The 20014-nt window shown below is 37.8% G+C and overlaps 1 protein-coding gene across 1 annotated transcript; it reads right to left on the reverse strand.

The window, feature by feature from the left end:
* Positions 1-3717: 3717 nt before the first annotated feature.
* Positions 3718-18672, reverse strand: LOC117288067 (ras-related protein ORAB-1). Its single transcript, XM_033768766.1, has 7 exons — positions 18506-18672; positions 11436-11508; positions 10319-10366; positions 7877-7924; positions 7385-7480; positions 5925-6056; positions 3718-5349 (listed from the first exon to the last, which is right to left on the reverse strand). Exons 1-7 carry the CDS (start codon positions 18526-18528, stop codon positions 5149-5151), a joined length of 621 nt encoding a protein of 206 aa, XP_033624657.1. The 5' UTR covers positions 18529-18672; the 3' UTR covers positions 3718-5148.
* Between the last annotated feature and the right edge of the window lie 1342 nt (positions 18673-20014).

Here is a 20014-nt window from a genome sequence, read left to right on the forward strand (position 1 = left end):
TGTTTATGATTATAGTTTACTTTTGCTGGTTTTCTACACATTGTCTTCCATTGCTTTATTTGGTCCTGTTATAGGTTTTGTAAAAGACAATTCCAGGACCAATTATCCCTTTATCTAAGCTTCCTTTTAAGCTTACTTTGGAATTTTAATAGAGGAAGGAGTTCTTCAAATGTTTAACTAAATTGCAAGGCTGCTGGATATGCAGCAGATGTGGGAGGCCCCCCCCCCCTAAATGATGCTATACTCCGACACACTCTTCCCTTCTTGTACAGAAGTAACCCCCCATCCCTCCCTTAAAAAACCTCTGAAGAACTTATCAGATTCCAAGAGCACAGTGAAACAACAATCGGAGGGTTGGGGTGGGTAAACCATGCCTCTCAAAGTGAAAGAACAATCGGAGGGGTTGGGTAAACCATGCCTCACAAATCAGTCAACAACCCCCTCCCCCCCCCCCCCCAACAACCCTCTTAATATCATACTTTTTGATAAGTTCTGATCAGTTGAGTCCAGACACTACATCCAGTCTGATCTACCTCTGAAACTTTTTCAACTTTCAGACAGTTTCGGTTTCTTCATTTATTTCCAAACGACACTCTTCACAAAACATTTTACAATTTACAAAGTTTTTTTGTTTTATCTCATTTTTATTATTTTTTTTGTATCTGCAGGACAGGCGCTCAGTGGCAGCCAATTATCATTTATTACAATAATGTACTAAAAGCAAAACTACAGCTGTAATAGTTATCATATAAACTTATAATATGCTTTACAACAACCAGATCACCGTGGTTAGTTATCAACCACAATATAAATTAAACAATCTTATGGACTTTGGATAGTTTATGATAAGATTTGATTCATTATTTCTACAAGTATCAGAAGTTTGTGGTCTCAACGGGCAGAAACATTTAAATATTGACAGGGCTTGTCAATTTATCATCAATTATAAAAGTGCAGATTCCATGCCTCATAGGAAGTTATCTTACAGGAATGGTAACACAGGAACTTGGGACGATAGTTTTTCTTTACTGGGCCACATCTACTTTTGATAAGTGACTCATAAACATATGCTGGAATAATACTTGTTCTTCATAAGACAATTCTTAGGACTGTAGTGCAGTGATGAATCTTCACCAAACTATACATTCAACAAATTTACAAAAAATACTGTTTTGTTATAAGAGAACAGCCTATTTGAGTGCACTATACGAAATGGTTGCACAAAATTTACAAAAAATACTGTTTTGTTATAAGAGAACAGCCTATTTGAGTGCACTATACGAAATGGTTGCACAGGATTGGTACAGATTTTGTACACGAGTGGAACAGGCAGATAAGCCACATTGATCTCACACTAGTAAGCCACTGCAACTTCTTGTGATACCCTGTATACAACCATGACAACGGCAGTTTTAATTCTCATGACATGAAAGGGACCAGACTGTCTTTTCCTTCCAGCCTCCGTTTGGTGTCATTGGGTCGAATAGAAGGAGAGCAAGATGGACGCTCCGCGATTACAGTGAATAATGCAGACACCACAGTTCTAACAAACCAGCTTCATGAACAAGCTATTAAACACAAAACAACAAATTTTATCTGCCAATCGCAAATCCCAAGCATATTCTTTGAACTTGATCATTTTGTGGTTGGAGTAGAATTTGTTGGATTGGTGTTAACAAGTTGAGTGACTTTCTCCGAATAATGTCGACAGTTGTGCCGACAGTACACTTAAGGGAGTCCAGTATACGACAAATGAATCAACACAAAGTACAAACTCCACTGAAATGAACAAAATAGGGTATCTTATGGCTCTCCAGAATGGACAACAAACTTCAAGCAACAAACAGCCAATAATTATTTGTTCAGTAAATATATCCCTTTAACCAGAGTTGAACACTACACAATTGTTACAGTCATCTATGAAAAATGGGCGTTTATTCATTAAATCAAGGATATTAAGAGCTTACAGGGAAAATACAGCTTTGGTATGCAAAGAAAATCTCATAAAAATTAACTGTTACAGTTTATTCACAGGTACTTAACTTTTTGGAAACCAATAAAACAAAAATTGATAAAATAAAAATAGCGACGTGAGGGGGCAGGAGAGCATGATTATAGAGGGTTGCCAGACCACACTGGTTTCATTTGATTAAATGTGTTTCTGAGAAACCTCTCTAAACTGGCACCACTGTAAGGAATGATGTTTCAATGTTTTCATATTATGTATCCTGGTGCTGTATCTGCCACTACTACAGATTCTTCTACTTAAGTTTCTTAAATTACACTTATTTTCAACGTTAATCTTGACTACAACAATTTATAAGTCCAAATAAATGCTTTTAAAGTTCACGTTCCATTTAGCGTGACAATTAATGTACATTGAATCAACTGGGTATCTTCTTCATCAAAGCTTGGTTTTTATTGTGCCATAAACTTCTACAACCATAAGTTTTTTTGTGTGAACTGTATTTTTGAGTGTATTTGTATTTCTATGTGCATTGTATAAAAAAGCTTGAAAGAGATAAAGCAAAAATGCAGGCGAAATTTTTCAAGTAGCCCTTCCACCAAACCCAAAACAACAGGTGAAACAAAACAAAATATAATGCTACATTGAAAACATGGAACATGAATTACTGAATGTACATGTTTGTGTAAAAAATATCACTTGGAGGTCTCAAAAAACAAGAATTTTATTTAACCCCTTCTCAGCAAATTTGAAAGTAACAAGTATTGTATGAATGAAATCCAGCAAAAGCTGTAAGGGTTAAATATAGTAAATGACATAAATTACCTTTTGACATCCACAGACAAACATAAATTAATTATAGAGTTTTTAATAACGTTATTAATTAATTATTACAAACACGTGCACCTATCACTCAACAGGATGATTTTGTAACAACTTCAAAAAAAGTAAATAAAATGGAAAAGTAAAATTTCACTGCATTTGAAAATATCAAACAGAGATTTTAAAGAGAAAAAATAATAAGAACTCGGTGAAACACACATAGGAAATGTTTCATTCATATTTGTGATCACAGAATTTCACATAGATGTCAAACCATTGTTTGTTTTTATCATGAGTTGATTATTTGAAACCGAAAGACCCGGATTCGATGATGTTATTCAAAACTAAGAATGTCATTTTAGGATATCTACCCTTTGTAAGGGCGCAGTGTACATATAGAGGATAACACAGTGTGAACTCTGTAGAATTTGTCTGATTGAAAATTACACACATAAACTCTCCTGAAAGCAGGTGTACTACAAAACCACCTGAAGTCAGCGCCCAATCTCATAGAGCTGCTTAAAGCACAAAAAGTAGCCAAGCACAACACAATTGTGCTTACCAGGATCAGGTTACCAGCCAAAATACCATCTCGAATGTACTACCTGTGACTGGTATCCTGCTTATTTTTGCTAAACAGAAATTGGGCCCTGATCGACACCGACAGTTCACTGACAGTTTAAATTAATGAATGGCATGATCAGGCATGCAGTTGCAGCATGGAGGTAGAAATCTACCTCCATGGTTGCAGCTTGTTAACAAACTAAGAAAGTGGCACAGTAACACTGTACTGTGTTCTTTCTACTGCAGATGAGAATTCAACCAAAATATGATAAAATCTCGGCTGAAAAATGCATGCCTGCATGATGCAATGTACAAATACTGTATACAACATAGTGCACATGCCAACTGACTTAAAGTGCATTATATTTCCTTACACTATCCTGGGCTATAACTGCCAACAAACCTTCAAATTAAAAGGTTTTGGTTTGCCATGGCAGAACTCAGTTGAAATCAGCTCAGAATAAAGCTAGTAATACTGCCATCCCCCTGGTTTGACTGCGGGAAGTCATAATGAAAAATTGATGGACTGCGCAGTAACGTCTGAAATGTCCATACAAACAGAGTCAATCAGTAATGAGTGAGTGACATAGTCATGGACGTGGAAATGGGTCTCACTACTACAGCACAGATTACTTTGGCCTCGCAAATCTAAATGGCACAATTACCATGCTGCCCTCAGAAAATATCTAATAACTTGATTCAAATACTTCAGCTAGCCAGCTGCACCACCTGGCTGAAATCAGTTCTCCAACTCTCAGGAAAGGGAACGAACACCCCCAGCTAGCAATACAACCCCACCCAGTAGCGGCCATTGAGCTGTGAGAGTTAACAAAATCACAGCCAGAATTGAAAAAAAAAAAACTTAACAGAGTCTCCACCTATCCTGATTAAAGCATGAGGTTTCCCACAATTAAAAATGTTTTATCTTGACTCTGAACATGGAAGAATTGCGCATCTTTATACATTCAAACCTACAAAGTGTCTTTGCTTTGCCATTGATCTCGAATCACAAGCTTCCAATTTTACAATCACTGATAAATATTGCTATAATAAATGCACAGTATTACATGCAGAGACAATACGATTTCTGCGATACGTGGAATTCCAAAATCTTCACACAGTCTAAAACACCATGTCACTATCAAAAACCTTCCTCCCTAATCCCAGATATCTCTCACTTGGCTGTCACGGTAGAATAGGTAGCTGAATTTTGGGAATGACAAACATCACACTTTTCTTTGTTTAAACAATTATATATTCCCGTCCTTAGTTTAGTATAATGAAACAAAAAAATTAATATACAACCCCCTTCCCGGTTGACCCTTGGAAGTTTTGTTTAAAAGTGTCACTGAAGCGTATTGTGTCCTTTAAATTGGTGACCTTGTGAGTTATTCTGTTACCGATCCTGAGACCATTTTTTGGGGTCAAGAAACACTGTGCTTAATCACAATAGGAAATATGCATATCCCAGCCTGTGATACAAGTACATATAAGCATTTTCAACAAACATAAAATTGCTTTTGCACAAAAGTAACGCTTTGTTTAATCCAAAGATACACAGACGTTTAATAAAAGAGTATTATATTTGCACGTGAAAATACTTCATTTTATACAGCTTTTATTTTGTAGAGGGGGACACAACAAAATGTGTTGTAATAATATCGTTACACGTAGCATTGTTATAGACAACCCCCCAATTCAAGGACACAATTCCAGCCAGTGCTCACCAACAAACAATAGGCTTTTATTAGACAAACCAGGCTATTTATAATAGTACAAGCCCCCTATTGTTACAATTAAGAGCAGCACCCTCCTCCCCCTTGTTTAACGGGCGTGCTGCTGGGGTTGATTTTGTCATGTTTACTGTCTGAGGGTACAGTCCCGGGTCCCATGCGGTTCTTGATCTCGGCAGCCATTGTCATGAAAGCCTGCTCGACGTTCGTGGCATTCTTGGCACTTGTTTCAAGGAAGGGGATCTCAAGTTGGTCTGCATATTCCTGAAAAGGGAGAAGGTGGCAAGTTATTATTAGGAGAAAAAAAAAAAGGAGAAAAAAAAAAGGAAAAAAAAACCCTATTCTTTGGAGGTGCTTCCAGCTGATCTCCCCACCCTAGCGAGAGTTAGACAAGGATGGGCAAATCTCAACATGATTCCGACCTCTGTCGACTAGAGAGAGAGGGGGCCTCTACTTGACAAGCTTTGCTTTCTAGAGACCCCCTTCCACATCCATGATGGTTCAAGTATTATCTGCTATGGTTCAAACTGTTATTTCATGTTTTGTCATAATTTTGTGGAAAATAAAGAAAACTAAAAAAATTGATTTTTTTTTTTATTTTTTGTAAAGAGAGAGATACTTTGGAGAACCAAAATTAAGATCTAGAGTTTCCTGTAGTTGTCCACAAAATGGCCTTCGGAAGAGGATTTTCATTTCTATCACAAATCTTTTAAGAAACATGTCGAAACAATTTTTCATGGACATTTTAACGTCAACAAGAAAGCAACCTAAAATAACCCAAACCACAATTTGACTTTGAAGAAACAAAACTGACCAGTTTCAGTGAGTTTCATGTTTACCTTTGCCGTTGTGTAGTCCACAACCTTCTTAGTTGTTAAGTCGCATTTGTTTCCCACGAGTAGTTTGTTGACGTTCTCTGACGCATAGCGGTCAATCTCTTGTAGCCATTGTTTCACGTTATTGAATGATTCCTGCAGGAAATAAGAAAGGCTATTAATGAATAAAATTAGACCAATCAATCATCTACATTGTATATGAAGAAGAAGACAACAAATAAAATAAGAAAAACAGTCAACACATAATCAACTGTCAGCCTCGCCATTAATCCTTTGTTTTTTGTTTTTTCTTGTTTCTTTGTATTTGTCTTGGCTTTGTTGAAGGCGCTATATAAATACCTTTATTATTAATATTATTATTATTGCACCGACGTCTTCACAAAGGGCTACTCTCTGCTTACAGTCTGCCATTTTTAAGTCAAATAGGTGTGTGTCCATCTAACCACTTTAAAATTTTAAGGAGTGCTATTTTTGTGCGCTCCTTGGACAATTTTAAGCAGTGGTAGAAGATTGCGATTGCACTTGCTCTTCCCACTCATAAAAGCCTGTTGTATCATAATGGCATCTTAAACACAGAGCCTCTTCAACATCGAGCCTCTGATCTACTCCAAAGGCAAGCAGGAGTATGGTACCGAGTCTGATACTTCACTGAGGCAATGGAGGCAATCACCACCGTTGCCCATTTCATCGCCTTGGTAACTTTTGAAACCTTCCAATAGAAATTGTCAATTTCATCATATAGGTACATGTAGCCTATATCAAGGGAAAAACGCCTCCGTGCTATCAGGCCTATGATACAACACAAGGGCAACAACCTCCCTCTAACAACAGGTAGTCTCTTTAAAGCCATTGGACACTTTCGGTAAACAATATTGTCCAAGGCTCACACTTTGTGTACCACAACTTATATGTAAAATAACAAACCTGTGAAAATTCAGCCTCAATCGGTCATCGGAGTCGGGAGAAAATAACGGGAAACCCACCCTTGTTTCCCCACGTTTCGACGTGTCATGACATGTGTTTAAAATAAATCCGTAATTCTCGCTATCGAGAATTGATATTGTTTTTATGTTTACTCAAAAAGTAAAGCATTTCATGGAATAATATTGCAAAAGAAGTCTTTCATCATTACTTTCTGTAAACCCTGTAAATTATTTGTAAATCTGTGAACTTTTTTTTTTTTCTGTACCGAAAGTGTTTAATGGCTTTAAGGTAATATAAACAGGTCATATGAGACTTATTATTGGAACTGTTATGTTCTCTGAGATAGTACCAGCATGATATTTGGTTCTTGGAAAAAAGTAGGAATTTTTATCAAGTATAAGGGCTTACCTACATGTGCACATGGTGTAGGCTTCAAAAGACATTCCAGGGTGTTTAATCACATTTTGTTTCAGATTTTTCAAAGAAAAAAACAGACTACAGTAGGAAGAAAATCATGCCTGGAGTTACTAATGACTGACCTGATCTGTTACATCGTATACCACTATGATTCCATGTGCTCCTCTGTAGTAGCTGGATGTGATGGTTCGGAACCGCTCTTGGCCTGCTGTGTCCCACTGTTAAAATAGAAAGTGAAAATAAATATAAACTCTGGGGACTGTCTCCAAAGAATGCAGGTCTAAACCCTTAAGAGTAAATGGGACCTTGTCAAACGCATAGATAACGGTTATTAATTTTGGTTTTAACCTTTCACCGATATTTGTGAGCACTGTACACTCAGTACTTTCTGTGAAAAAAAATCACAGGCATATTACTCGGGTGGGACCTGGACCCACAACCTTTTGCAGCTCCAGAGCAGTGTCCCACCAACTAGACCACCGAGACTGCCGTAGTCTAAGAGATAACAGTTGTTGTTAATAAGTGGCGTTCATGACAAAGCAGTTTAGTGCATTGGCATCAAGCTCTGATAGCTTAACACGATTTTTAGCTCCTAGGTATCTATCGTTACTTACGATTTGAAGTTTGATTGTTTTCCCATCTAGTTCAATGGTTCTGATTTTCTGAAAGAGAAAAACAAAGAAAGGATTGTTAATAAGACAAATTTAACAAAGATATTTGATGAAATCCTCATTTTCTTTTTCTATAATAAATAATAATAATAAAAAACAAATTAGTTCATTGCTCAGAGCATTTGACTAAATTATGTTAACCCTTCAGTCTTGAAACCACCCAGGATGTTACCCCTCAAACTGCCCGAACCGCCCAAGAAGTTTAGCAAGTTGTATCGTTCCCGTGAGATTAACACATGAAACACAAAGACACAACAATATTTCCTAGTTTCAGTCGATCTGTCTTACATGTATGTTTCAGTCGATCTGTCTTACATGTATGTTTTCGACCTCAAAGCTTCAATGGTAAAGGAAACAAAACAACCCTGCAAATCATTAGAAAGGTGGTCTCATCCTCTACATGATAAATATAATATTTGTAGTGCATAAAAATAGTCACAACATAGTAATCTAAGGAATTCAAGGAACAGTAGAAAATCTGGTCCGTTTTGGTGCTGCGTTCAAGGAGTACATTATTCAATTGTTGCAAGCTGTGGCAGGATCCATGGCGTTTTGTATACCCAAGAGGACAAATGGCACCAAAGGCCAAGCCGAGGGTGCCATTTGCCACCAAGGATGTATCAAACCCATGGACCCCAGTCAGAGCGTGCAACAATTGTTTTGTTATACCTTGGAACGTTGTTATTCCTCTTCTCAAAGTTTTGGTCGTCATCTTCAAAAATGATTACGCCGGAGTATGCATAGTTTAATATGCATACGAACAGTTCAAATAAGAAACAATTCTGCCGGTGTACACAGCGTTGGAAATCGACCAACGGTGGGAACGATCAAGGTGATGTACACCACTTTTCATGTTACCCGACCCCGAGCCATGTAACATGTGTCTTTTGTGTTATGCACATGATTGCTTCTCGACCAATAAAACTTCACAACTTGTTACCGAAGTATAACAAGACTCAATGTTTACATGTGCTTGAGTGCTAAAAGGTGAAGCAATTAAGAGGCGTTAACCCTCCTCCAATTACATGTCAATTCATTGATTGTCAGTTGACATTCAGAAACTACTATAATATACAGAAAAGTGAGTTCAATTTGGGATTTTGATGCCGGCCAACATTCAAGGAAACATGTTCAACAAGGAAACTAAACAAAAAATAAATAACCCAAAGCCTTTTAAAAGATGAACTATCCTTCTAGCTTAATATAAATAAGATGAGTTCAACAGGAGTGACATAGTTTATTGAGTTTCCTGGAGGGGTAATGGAATAGGTGCAATGCATTAATCAAATCCTGTAGACAGCATTTAATAATTGATGAAATTGTATCGGTGTTCGACCCCTGCGGCGACTGTGTTACCGACTTTAGAAATTGCTACAACCTAGAGAGTAGATATTCATTGAAATGATGCCCGAGACACCATGCTATGAGTTACTGCATTTTAGTATACTGTTACTGTTACATGTATGTGTAAAGTTACTGTATTATAAGCAACAGATGTTGAAAATTGCTTGTGCTTTTTTGTTATTCAAAACAGAAATTATGCAAAAGACGGTCAAAATTGAAGCAAACAAGATCACTGAAAAATAAACCTGGACAAATGCTGTGTTTTGCCTTATTTCACAAAATAGTTGTTTTACAAAAAAAAAATTCCATTATAAAGCCATCTGCATGGGTTTTCTTAGATTTATGGTTATTCTGGAAATGGCAAATATCTCTGTTTATCACTTTACCTAAAAAATGGCTCATACAAGAAAATAACATATTTGTTTACCATGTCCTGGGCTTGTACATTTGCATGTAGTCAAAGTGCAGGTCAGAGAAACACCTGGCTGTGGTTGAATTATTATTGACTCATAGGGAAAAAAGATGCTGGTACCAAGCTTTTGGGCAGCCAGCCAAGCAGTCATTTTTTAGCCTGGCCTAATGAGAGAAATCATGGCCTGCTCAACTTTTTATTGCGACAAAATAATTATTCATTTGTTGCATTTTTAATGATCATTTGATTGAAAAAATTGTACATTTGAGTGAAACTTATTTTTTTTAGAAATAAGCAAGTCAAAACAACTTGTGGATTTACTCAGCTTCCAGAGAGCACGATATAAAAAGAAAAGGTTCTTGATCCCAAGCACAAAGTTATAAATCCTATTTCTTTGCCAGGTGTGATTTTTGAATGTGCATCCAGTGAAAATTAGTGGCTTCTCGCAGGTAAGATTTGAGTTATAAAGCTTTGAACATGTTTTGCACCACATTTGGACCCTCATAACCAGGGCACCACTGTAGTGTTAGTATGAAAGTGGAAGGCCACTTGGGCTACTCTCAAGCCTGAACTAACCAACCGGACAAGGAAAAGGAAAGCATTCAAGTCAAAAACAAAACCAAACTTACAAAGTCTACACCGATTGTGCTGATGTAACTCTCTGTGTAAGTGTCATCCTGTAAAGGGAGGACAATAAAAGAGAGAAGGAGGAAGTGAATGATTAGATGCATTAAAAACGCTGTCAAAAAAACAGAGATACATGTAGGACAGGAAATTCCAAACTAATGTTGTATTAATTATCTGCCAGATCTGATAGTACATGTATGTCAGACTGGTTGCTTATGCTTGGGGAAAAGACTACTTCCTGAGAAATTGACAGTTGCAGTAATACACCATTTTGAATCACATCGGGAACAAATATATTGAAATAATTAGAATTTGAACATTTCATTTAAGAGAGCTTTCAGATGATAATTTCAACATTAGTTGATCAATAGCACCCGCCCCCTGACGCTCCTCATTATGGCCGCTTGCACCACTTGCGACTATTGTCTGCCAAGCTCGCTGTTCAGGAGTCAATGGTAAGCATAATGCTGCCTCGCCTCAAATGTGCACTATACTGTCAAACACAAATTAATAGACATCGACTCCCAATATGGCAAACCAAGATGATTGTAATGACGAAACCAGGAAAACTGCAGGGCTTAATTTTATAAAGCCTGCTTTTTCTTGCTAAGCACAGAAAAACTTGCAAAGCAGAAACAGGTTACAAGCTGAAATTCCATGAAGTTTATAATACTGTTGCCACCAGTGCCACACTCGTTTTTGCTAACCAAAGGAAAAGCTGTATTTTCTGCCAAACAGCTATATGAAATTGGGCACAGGAAAATTGTGTCATTACTTCTGGTTTCAACTGCTATGGTTGCACAGTCTGACCAATTCATGCCACCAGCAGCTGATTTCACTGCGTACGTCCACTTGCGCAACGTTTATGGCACAAGTTGCGCCATAAACGTTGCAAAAGTGGACTTACGCAGTTGCATTAAATTTTGTGAAATTTGCTATAAATGTTGCGCAAGTGGACTTACGCAGGTGCAGAAAGTTTCTTGAAATCGGCTGCAGGAACATAGAATCTAGCTTATAAATATTTGAAGCGAGTGGGTGATGATTTACCATTAGGATAAATGATCCTAGTAGATATGGAATATAGGGTTGAATATCATGTATCCAGGAGCTTAGACTTACCGCAAATCGTAAAAGCAAGCAGGACTTTCCAACACCAGAATCTCCAATCAGAAGGAGCTTAAATAGGAAATCACTGCAGAAGTAAAGGGAAACAAATATTATACAACATTATACAATTTGATACAGCAGAGCAGAAAATCACACTTCCCCCAGCCGAGTTCAGTTTACACACAAAAACAAGTGAGAAAATTATTCTCAAGCCACGCATTCAAAAATGCATATTCACAGAAAGTGTTACCAAGCCTACTATTGACATGAACAATCCCTGGCCTTTCATCCCAAGTGCAACCCCCTCCCCCCCCCCCCCCCCCCATCTAAATTAATATGACACCCTTTATGTATCAGGTGTTCATAGCTTAGTGGAGAAATCGCCTCATTGATTGAAGTTGTAGTTGTCTCAATATGATATGAAGTGGTAGACATGCAATTGCAATATCAAGCACCTGACACTGATTCCTCGTAGAGCTGCCAGATGAGCCTTGGGATAAAGCCTTGACCCGCTTTCATAGAGCTGCTAAGCCCCAAAAATTGCTTAGCATGAAATTTCTTTCTTGATAAAAACAGGATTACCAACCAAATTTCTATTTGTTGCATATTGCTTGTTACTAGTATTCAGGTGTTGTTTGCTTATCCTGAAAATCACGTGGAAATTTGGTTGGAAATCCTGTTTTTATCAAGGAAGAAATGTCTTGCTTAGCCGCTCTACGAAATTTGGGCCCTTGTTTTATTTGAGTTGATAACTCATGCGAACGAAATGCACAGCAAAGCTCATCACACCACATTAAAGGTAGGGATTTGTGTGGAAGATTACACTAACAGCTTTTGCTTCGTGCCTGTGTGTATCAGTCGCTGTACATGTAATACTTGTTTTTAAAAAAAGGTGACCTTAATGGTAGCATTGGAAGCAGTAAATGCCAGGGTTGTTAGTAAGTGTCCTGGGAAACAAATGAGTCAGAATGACTGAAAACCATCAACGTGTGAAAGACAGTCAAGAAAGATACTTTCCCATGAGTAAAAAGGGGGGGGGGTGGTTGTCAGGCTTCACACATAATTTGAACTCTCCGTGAACTCACGAGGTGTATCCACAAATAAGTTTGATCCCTGGAATTACAGATTCTGATCAGCTATTAATGAATATTTTTAACCGTCTTCAAATTATTAAAGGCAGTGGACACTATTGATAATGCCTCAAAATAATTATTGGCATGAAACCTTTCTTGGTGACGAGTAATGGGGAGAGGTTGATGGTAAAACCATTGTGAGAAACGGCTCCCTCTGAAGTGCCATATAGTTTTTGAGAAAGAAGTGATTTTCAACGAATTTGATTTCGAAAACCTCAGATTTAGAACTTGAGGTTTTGAAATCAACCGTCTAAACGCACACAACTTCGTGTGACAAGGGTTATTTTTCTTTCATTACTATCTCGCAACTTCGATGACCGATTGAGCTCAAATTTTCACAGGTTTGTTTATTTATGCATGTTGAGATACACCAACTGTGAAGGCTAGTCTTTGACAATTACTGATAGTGTCCACTGCCTTTAAGTTAAAGCAACAAAATGCAACGGTAGACAGCATTGTTCAGCAATTGAACAAAGTAGCAGGCCTGATACTTCCATGTATACTATGTAAACCTTTAGATGCACATACCGCCCAGGTTAATACTAACTTGACTTAGAGGGACCCATTTTATGCAGATTTCCCGCTAGTTGGAAATCTGCGCGTGGGTCCCTTTAGTCAAGATAGTGTTGAGAAGAAAATTTAGTTCTACATTAGCTTTTGGATGAAAATATCAAAATAAGATATTAACTTTATCAACATAGCATTTAAACAACTCGTCAATTTCTTATAATCAGTAACAAAAGAAACAAGATAAGTTCATTTTGTATCCTTCAACATGTGCAACACACAATAGATAGGATATTTACTTTTCAAAGAGTAATCAAACCAAAACGGTTAAAAAGAGATACTGAAATCCAAAACAAACTGTAACTGGTTGCACCCTGCACATTGAAACTAACCTATCCCCAACTGCATTCACTTTAGAATCAATGATAATTGATTAAATCAAATTGAAATAGATCAGGAATCAACAACTTTGATCTTTAAACTTAAATATTTCCACCTTTCTTGCCTCCGTTGTGGTTATTTTTACAAAATCCCTTTATATTACACAACAATATGTGGACAATACATTGCTAGTGGTACTGTAGTCACCATCAATTGGGTCAGCATAACTTATGTACTTGAAGGGCTACCCTCCCTGACCCTCCAAAATCCACAGCTCAATTGCAGCACTTCAATTAAGGACAAAAAGTAGCCAATCACAAAAACAATTGTGCTTGCTAGATAAGAATAAGGGTACCAGCCAAAATTAAATACCATGTCATGTGTAGTGTCTGTATTTGGTTTTCCTGCTTTGTTTTGCTAAGCAAAAACTGTACATCTTCATCCTCTTTGTGGTTTTGGTTTCATTAGGCTGGTATAGGTTTAGATTCCCAAATTTCCCTGTCCAGCATGTGGCCATGTCAGGTGGTGAAGAGTGGGCAGCTCCAGGCACAAACACAAACAATGAGTGGCTTACATAATTATTGACCAGTTAGCATCAGCTCCTACACTAGAACCATAGAGACATGCATAATAAACTACATGTAAACAAGGCTACAGTACAAGGACTCTCAATGCCAAGGGCAAACCTTAATCCTGAATATTCCCTCATTACACTGCATTACATGTAAGTCAAAGACATGCAGCCAATGAAGAGTTCCAGACCCATCATCTAGCACTAGACTGACATCACTTTCCCAAAAATTTAACACTTACATGTAACTACATGTGGACTGAGCCCTTCTGTAATTTCCTTTCTCTAATTAATTCACTCTGTTCATTTTTTTTTGCCAGGGTTGCAATTTTCTGCCCTCTCACTTTTCACACATTGCAGTGTGGTGTAACTTAAGAGCTCTGTATTTATTTACTTCAGACATTTAGAATAATGTAGAAACAATGTCGGGACTGGAGAAAATGAGATGCACTGATAAATATGTATTGATCTAAATCTATGCAGCTACAATGTACATTGCTGATTATACAAATTGCAAATTAAATTGACTGCTGTAATGTTAGCACTGGTGGCGTCAAATACCCACTGATTTTCTCAATGCAGATAGTTCTGAGCACCAAACACATTGCATGTAAAAGCTCCACACTTTGACAAAAATCAACCTTTGAAGGAGCAAGTCTGCTTTCATTTTGCAAGGGGTGACTTTGACAACAATATCTCTAGCAGTCAGAAAGGTCTTTGAGAAAAGGCTGAAGGTACCTGGGGGATAGTTAAAGCCAGTGCCTGCCAAGATAAATCAGCAGAGTACAAATAATAACAATAAGCAGTTCTTACTAGAGTGCCTTTCCTGCCCAAAGGTCATCCTAAAACGCTCATTATTTTTTCTACAGGTATGCTGAGCTATGTTTTGAATTACATGTAGCACCTTGTTACTGTTCAAAAGGTGCTGTGGGACAAACTTGACGCAGCCAACCATGCCAGATACACTTCTTTTCTCAATAATAAGTGCACTGGAACATTTTTATACATGGATTCACAACACACAGGACCTACAGCTTTTTTGTTGAAAGAATTTTACAAGAATGGAAACAAAAAAAACTTTAGGGTCATACTTTGGCAATGACCGCAGAAAAACAAGTGTAATTTCTATCTGAAAGCTTACTAAGCATCCCACAACATTATTTGTCTGAAATGCCCCAGTTGATTAGATATCAAAGAAGAAGATAATTTACTCAGCTGAAACTTTCATGGGTGAATTTGTTTTACAGTATATTATCTTTCTTGATAATTTGACCTATTACATCAGCACTAAATGTAGTGCACTACAGCGACAAAAAACAATCTTAGACCAGCCTGTAAAGACACAAAATGTCAAGACCAAGACTAACACCGACCGGACCCTCGGCTAATCAGAAAACACCAGAGCTCGAGTCCGATGTGCGCTTGACAAGTAAATTTTAATTGTTTGCTTTAGTTTTGACCTCAATGCATTCCAATCACTTTGAAATTGTTAGTTGGTGACCCATTTCAAATCAATTAAAAAACTTCACTCTATTTGACAAAGAGTCTATAGCTGTAGATGTACATGTAAGACATTGTAATACCAGCTGGTGACCAACTGCTATGGTATGCAAATTTGAAGAGCACTTCCACTGCTGCTAATAAAAACATTACTCAGTCAGTGGCCTTCGATGATTGCATGTTCCAGATACTTTAACTTTGAGTAAAGAATATCAGATATCATTTTAATGCGAAAGAGAAAAACAGTACTCAGTGCCACGCTTCAATCAGGAATTTCAAGCATTCTGCTGACCCAACTTTAACTCCAGACAAAATGAGACAATATCTTTACATGGTGTTACCGCAAAACTTTCTATATCGAGACAATATCTTGTAATAAAAGGCAGTCTTTCATTCAAGAAATACTATTTCCTTTAATTTAATGAGAAGAGCTGTTTTAAAGTCAAACTTCACACAACCGTCTGAAAAGTGTAATTCAAACACGTTTATAAAATCTGAATGTTTGTGATGTTTTAATTTAAGCGCTGTATGCCATGGTGCAGGATTGCAGGACTGGATTGTGGACTGTTATTTGTGTTACAGGATCAAAGTAAACAAGCACCACATCTGTAGTTCATTTGCTACTGACAATACAGTTCTAGCATTTTTTTGTATCCAATTGTTTTAAAATGCACTTGGTGCCAAAAAGTGCTATTGAAATCTGAGTGTTATGAATTTTTTTTTACAAAGGCGAGGGGGGCGTGTGTGTCAGGCAAAACAGAGATGGTGCTCAGTAAGAAACCGCATAATTTAATGTCAGCCTGTGGCGTTGTATTACGACACAGACTATTTGCCCCAATCAAACCCTTACCCACCAGGCCCCACAATCTTGGGACACTAGGTCGCATGGGACCAATAGGGGTTTGGTTTAATATTTAAATGTACACTTCATTTCATGTGTGTGGAATAACATAATAAGTGTTGCTTATCCCATCCACTGAAATAAAGAATGGAAAAGTTTCCGCATGGCGCCACCACTTTTTCATTCGATATGAAATAATATAGTATCTAATTTACCTCATTGATATATCCCTTTTTGTAAAAATGAGTGAAAAAGTGGTGGCGCCATACGGAAAGTTATCCTAAAGAATGCCTTAAAAATGGCAAATCTGATTGTTAAGTTTTCAGTTTCATACATTATGACCAAAAACACTTCCTTGTTTACACATAAACAACAATAAGACTGTGTTTTTGGTCACAACACGTAAACAAGTGGTGGTCTGATGATTACCTGAGTGAACAAGGAAGACTGCCAACAAATAATATACTTTATATAACACCCAAGCCGATCCTTGCCATTTGATTGGAGGATTGTCCGTCACGTGATAGCAAATAAAAGTACCATTGCACGCTGAGTCACTCGCCGTGCTTTTTCGTTCCATCCGAAAAGTACCATTGCACGCTGCCAGCGTGCAATGGTACTTTTCGGATGGAACGAAAAAGCTGAGTAAAAACATCACTGCGTGCGCGTGTCTTTGGTAACGCAGCAGGTGTTACTGCAAGAAGGCATAGTAAAATTACTAGCATTCGGCTTCTACAGTTGAAATTGTTTGTTTTGAAAGTTGTATCTTTCAATCAAAATTACAAAGTTCTACTTGGATGTTATATAAAACAAATAATGAATGTTTTTCATTCGTGCAATGGTGCGAATATGTTAATTCGTTGAAAGCTGGAATGTTCCATTCAACTCGGCTCCGCCTCGTTGAATAGAACATTTTATATAACACCCAAGCAGATCCTTGCCATTTGATTGGAGGATTGTCCGTCACGTGATAGCAAATAAAAGTACCATTGCACGCTGAGTCACTCGCCGTGCTTTTTCGTTCCATCCGAAAAGTACCATTGCACGCTGGCACGCTGCCAGCGTGCAATGGTACTTTTCGGATGGAACGAAAAAGCTGAGTAAAAACATCACTGCGTGCGCGTGTCTTTGGTAACGCAGCAGGTGTTACTGCAAGAAGGCATAGTAAAATTACTAGCATTCGGCTTCTACAGTTGAAATTGTTTGTTTTGAAAGTTGTTTCTTTCAATCAAAATGACAAAGTTCTACTTGGATGTTATATAAAACAAATAATGAATGTTTTTCATTCGTGCAATGGTGCGAATATGTTCATTCGTTGAAAGCTGGAATGTTCCATTCAACTCGGCTCCGCCTCGTTGAATAGAACATTCCATCTTTCAACTCATGAACATATTCGCACCATTGCACTCATAAACATTCATTATGTGTATACCATCTTTCAACTCATGAACATATTCGCACCATTGCACTCATAAACATTCATTATGTGTATAATAGCCAACACTAATTGCCCTTGCTCTTTTCTTTGTTATAACATGGAGGCAAACTACCTACCTCCTTGGTTATAATTTTTTGAGTGTTTGAGGCCTACAGCCAAAAAAAAGTGTGAATTATAAATGAGCGAAAACATTCATTCATTTTAGGTTTACGTTACATGCCTCTACTCAAATTCAAAATGAAAGGGTAATATGCCAAATCCACCCCCGCCTTTTCACTTTCTATGACCAAAAATATGTAATCTTATTTGGTTTTATATAACATTAAGAATAAGATACTAATTTCTGGTCATAAATAATGCGAAAGAAAATGATTCAGCATCTTTTCCAAAACATGAAAATAAATATTTGTGTGTGGACTGTGAAGAATTCTCCAACACTTACACCAAATACTTCGGCAGCAAACATGTTTAACCCCTAATGTGACTAATTATGAAAAAGTTAAATAAATTCGCCGTCTTTAAATCAATTAATATACGAATTGAAAACAATAATTTTATCAATGATGACGCACTACCGGTGGCTACCGGCCCGGTCGCTGCTTTTATACACAGATTGGCCATTGTATTTAATGCAATGGCAATGCACTGACAAAAATAATCAACGATAAACTAGAAACCCCTATCTTTACACGAATGTATTTCCATACTTACTATTCGGGATTCATTGTGGACATGGCAAGTATAACTCCAGATTTATATGTGTATTTTCCGTTTACCAGTGGACGGAAAAAATAAAACAAATTGCTTCAATTTAAAGTGTCTAATGTCGTCGGTAATCAAGTGCAGGAAGTTCCAATATGGCTGCCTGTGATGAAGAAATAAAAATGGCTAAACAGGGGGTGTAGTCATTGGATGGTGATGACGTCATCCAACGACGTGGCATCACCTGACCTCTGTGTAGTATACCAATGCACCACCGCAGCAAGACAATTTTCGAACAGAATTTTAACCGCACTTCAAAAGTTAGTTATGTTTTGTTTTTCATTCGATAGAAAGCAATTGTCTGTGTCTTTAAACAATGAGGTCATCACTTAACTTATATTTCAACATCCATAGCCATGATATTTAGAAGTGACCTCCACGTCGTTTTGTCAATGTTGGAGCATGGGGCAATAGGAGCGGGGAGCTCTGATGATGACACTACTGTCACTTTGAGATGGTGATGGATGGTTTTTTGTATTATGATGATCGAGGAGGATATTCATAAAGCTTTTAAGATATGCCTATGGCTATTTATTAACATGGTCGAATGCGATCGAACTGGTCCTGCTTTATGGTCAAACATACTCCTTGGGGCATAGAGCAATGTAGTTGCGATCCCTCCTCCCGACAGCCGCACAGGCCGGCCTGCCTGGCGGCCGTCGGGAGGAGGGTTACGTTATCGCAACTAAGACCAATGGCCATCAAGTTTTTAGATGACTTGGGCTCCGCGCACGCGACTGACAGAAAGAGAGAGGAGGATACTTCCTAAAAAGATTGATGGAGAACATTATATCACTATTGGTCATCATCAGGTGAAGAAGCAGAGCTCCCTGAAAAAAGGACTTAAAGACCCGCCATTAGGAACTGCTCTGCTATCAAAGATAGGCACAGGGCAACTTTTTTCTTTTTTTTTTTTTTTTTACTTTTGGGAGTGACTGACCCCCCCCCCCCCTTCCCCTCCCCTCCCCCTCCCCCCCGGCTTGGTAAAAACAGGGGAGAGAGATTCACGATGTGTGAGTCGCGAGCGAAAGAAACAACGCCCCGCGAAACGCAGCTAATTACTGGTACCCGGGAAAGAAACATTGTTATCATTAATTTTCTTCCCCACGTTCCCCAAAATAATGATTGGGTCGAAGCGCCTCTTCCCAGAGGTAATTAAATCATTGCTCACTGGGCGGCAGCGATCGCGTGTTGTGACCGAGATAGTGAATGGTCAAGGGGGTTTTGAGACTCCGAAACAACGACAACTTTGTTCTTTATTTTGTTCAATGTTAATAGTTTATCGGAATGAAAACTTCGAAATCATGCTAAAGTGGGGTCCTCCTAAAAAGCTAATTTCTTCGGACTATTTGTTTGATGTGGCATTTTGGTGGAAAATAACCTTTTCAAGATAATTAGATCTAAGAACTATGAGCAGCATTTGAATCTTGAGAGACAAAGCATGTGTTGTCTCTCAAT

Source organism: Asterias rubens, chromosome 1 (genome assembly GCF_902459465.1).
Source record: "Asterias rubens chromosome 1, eAstRub1.3, whole genome shotgun sequence".
NCBI lineage: Eukaryota > Metazoa > Echinodermata > Asteroidea > Forcipulatida > Asteriidae > Asterias > Asterias rubens.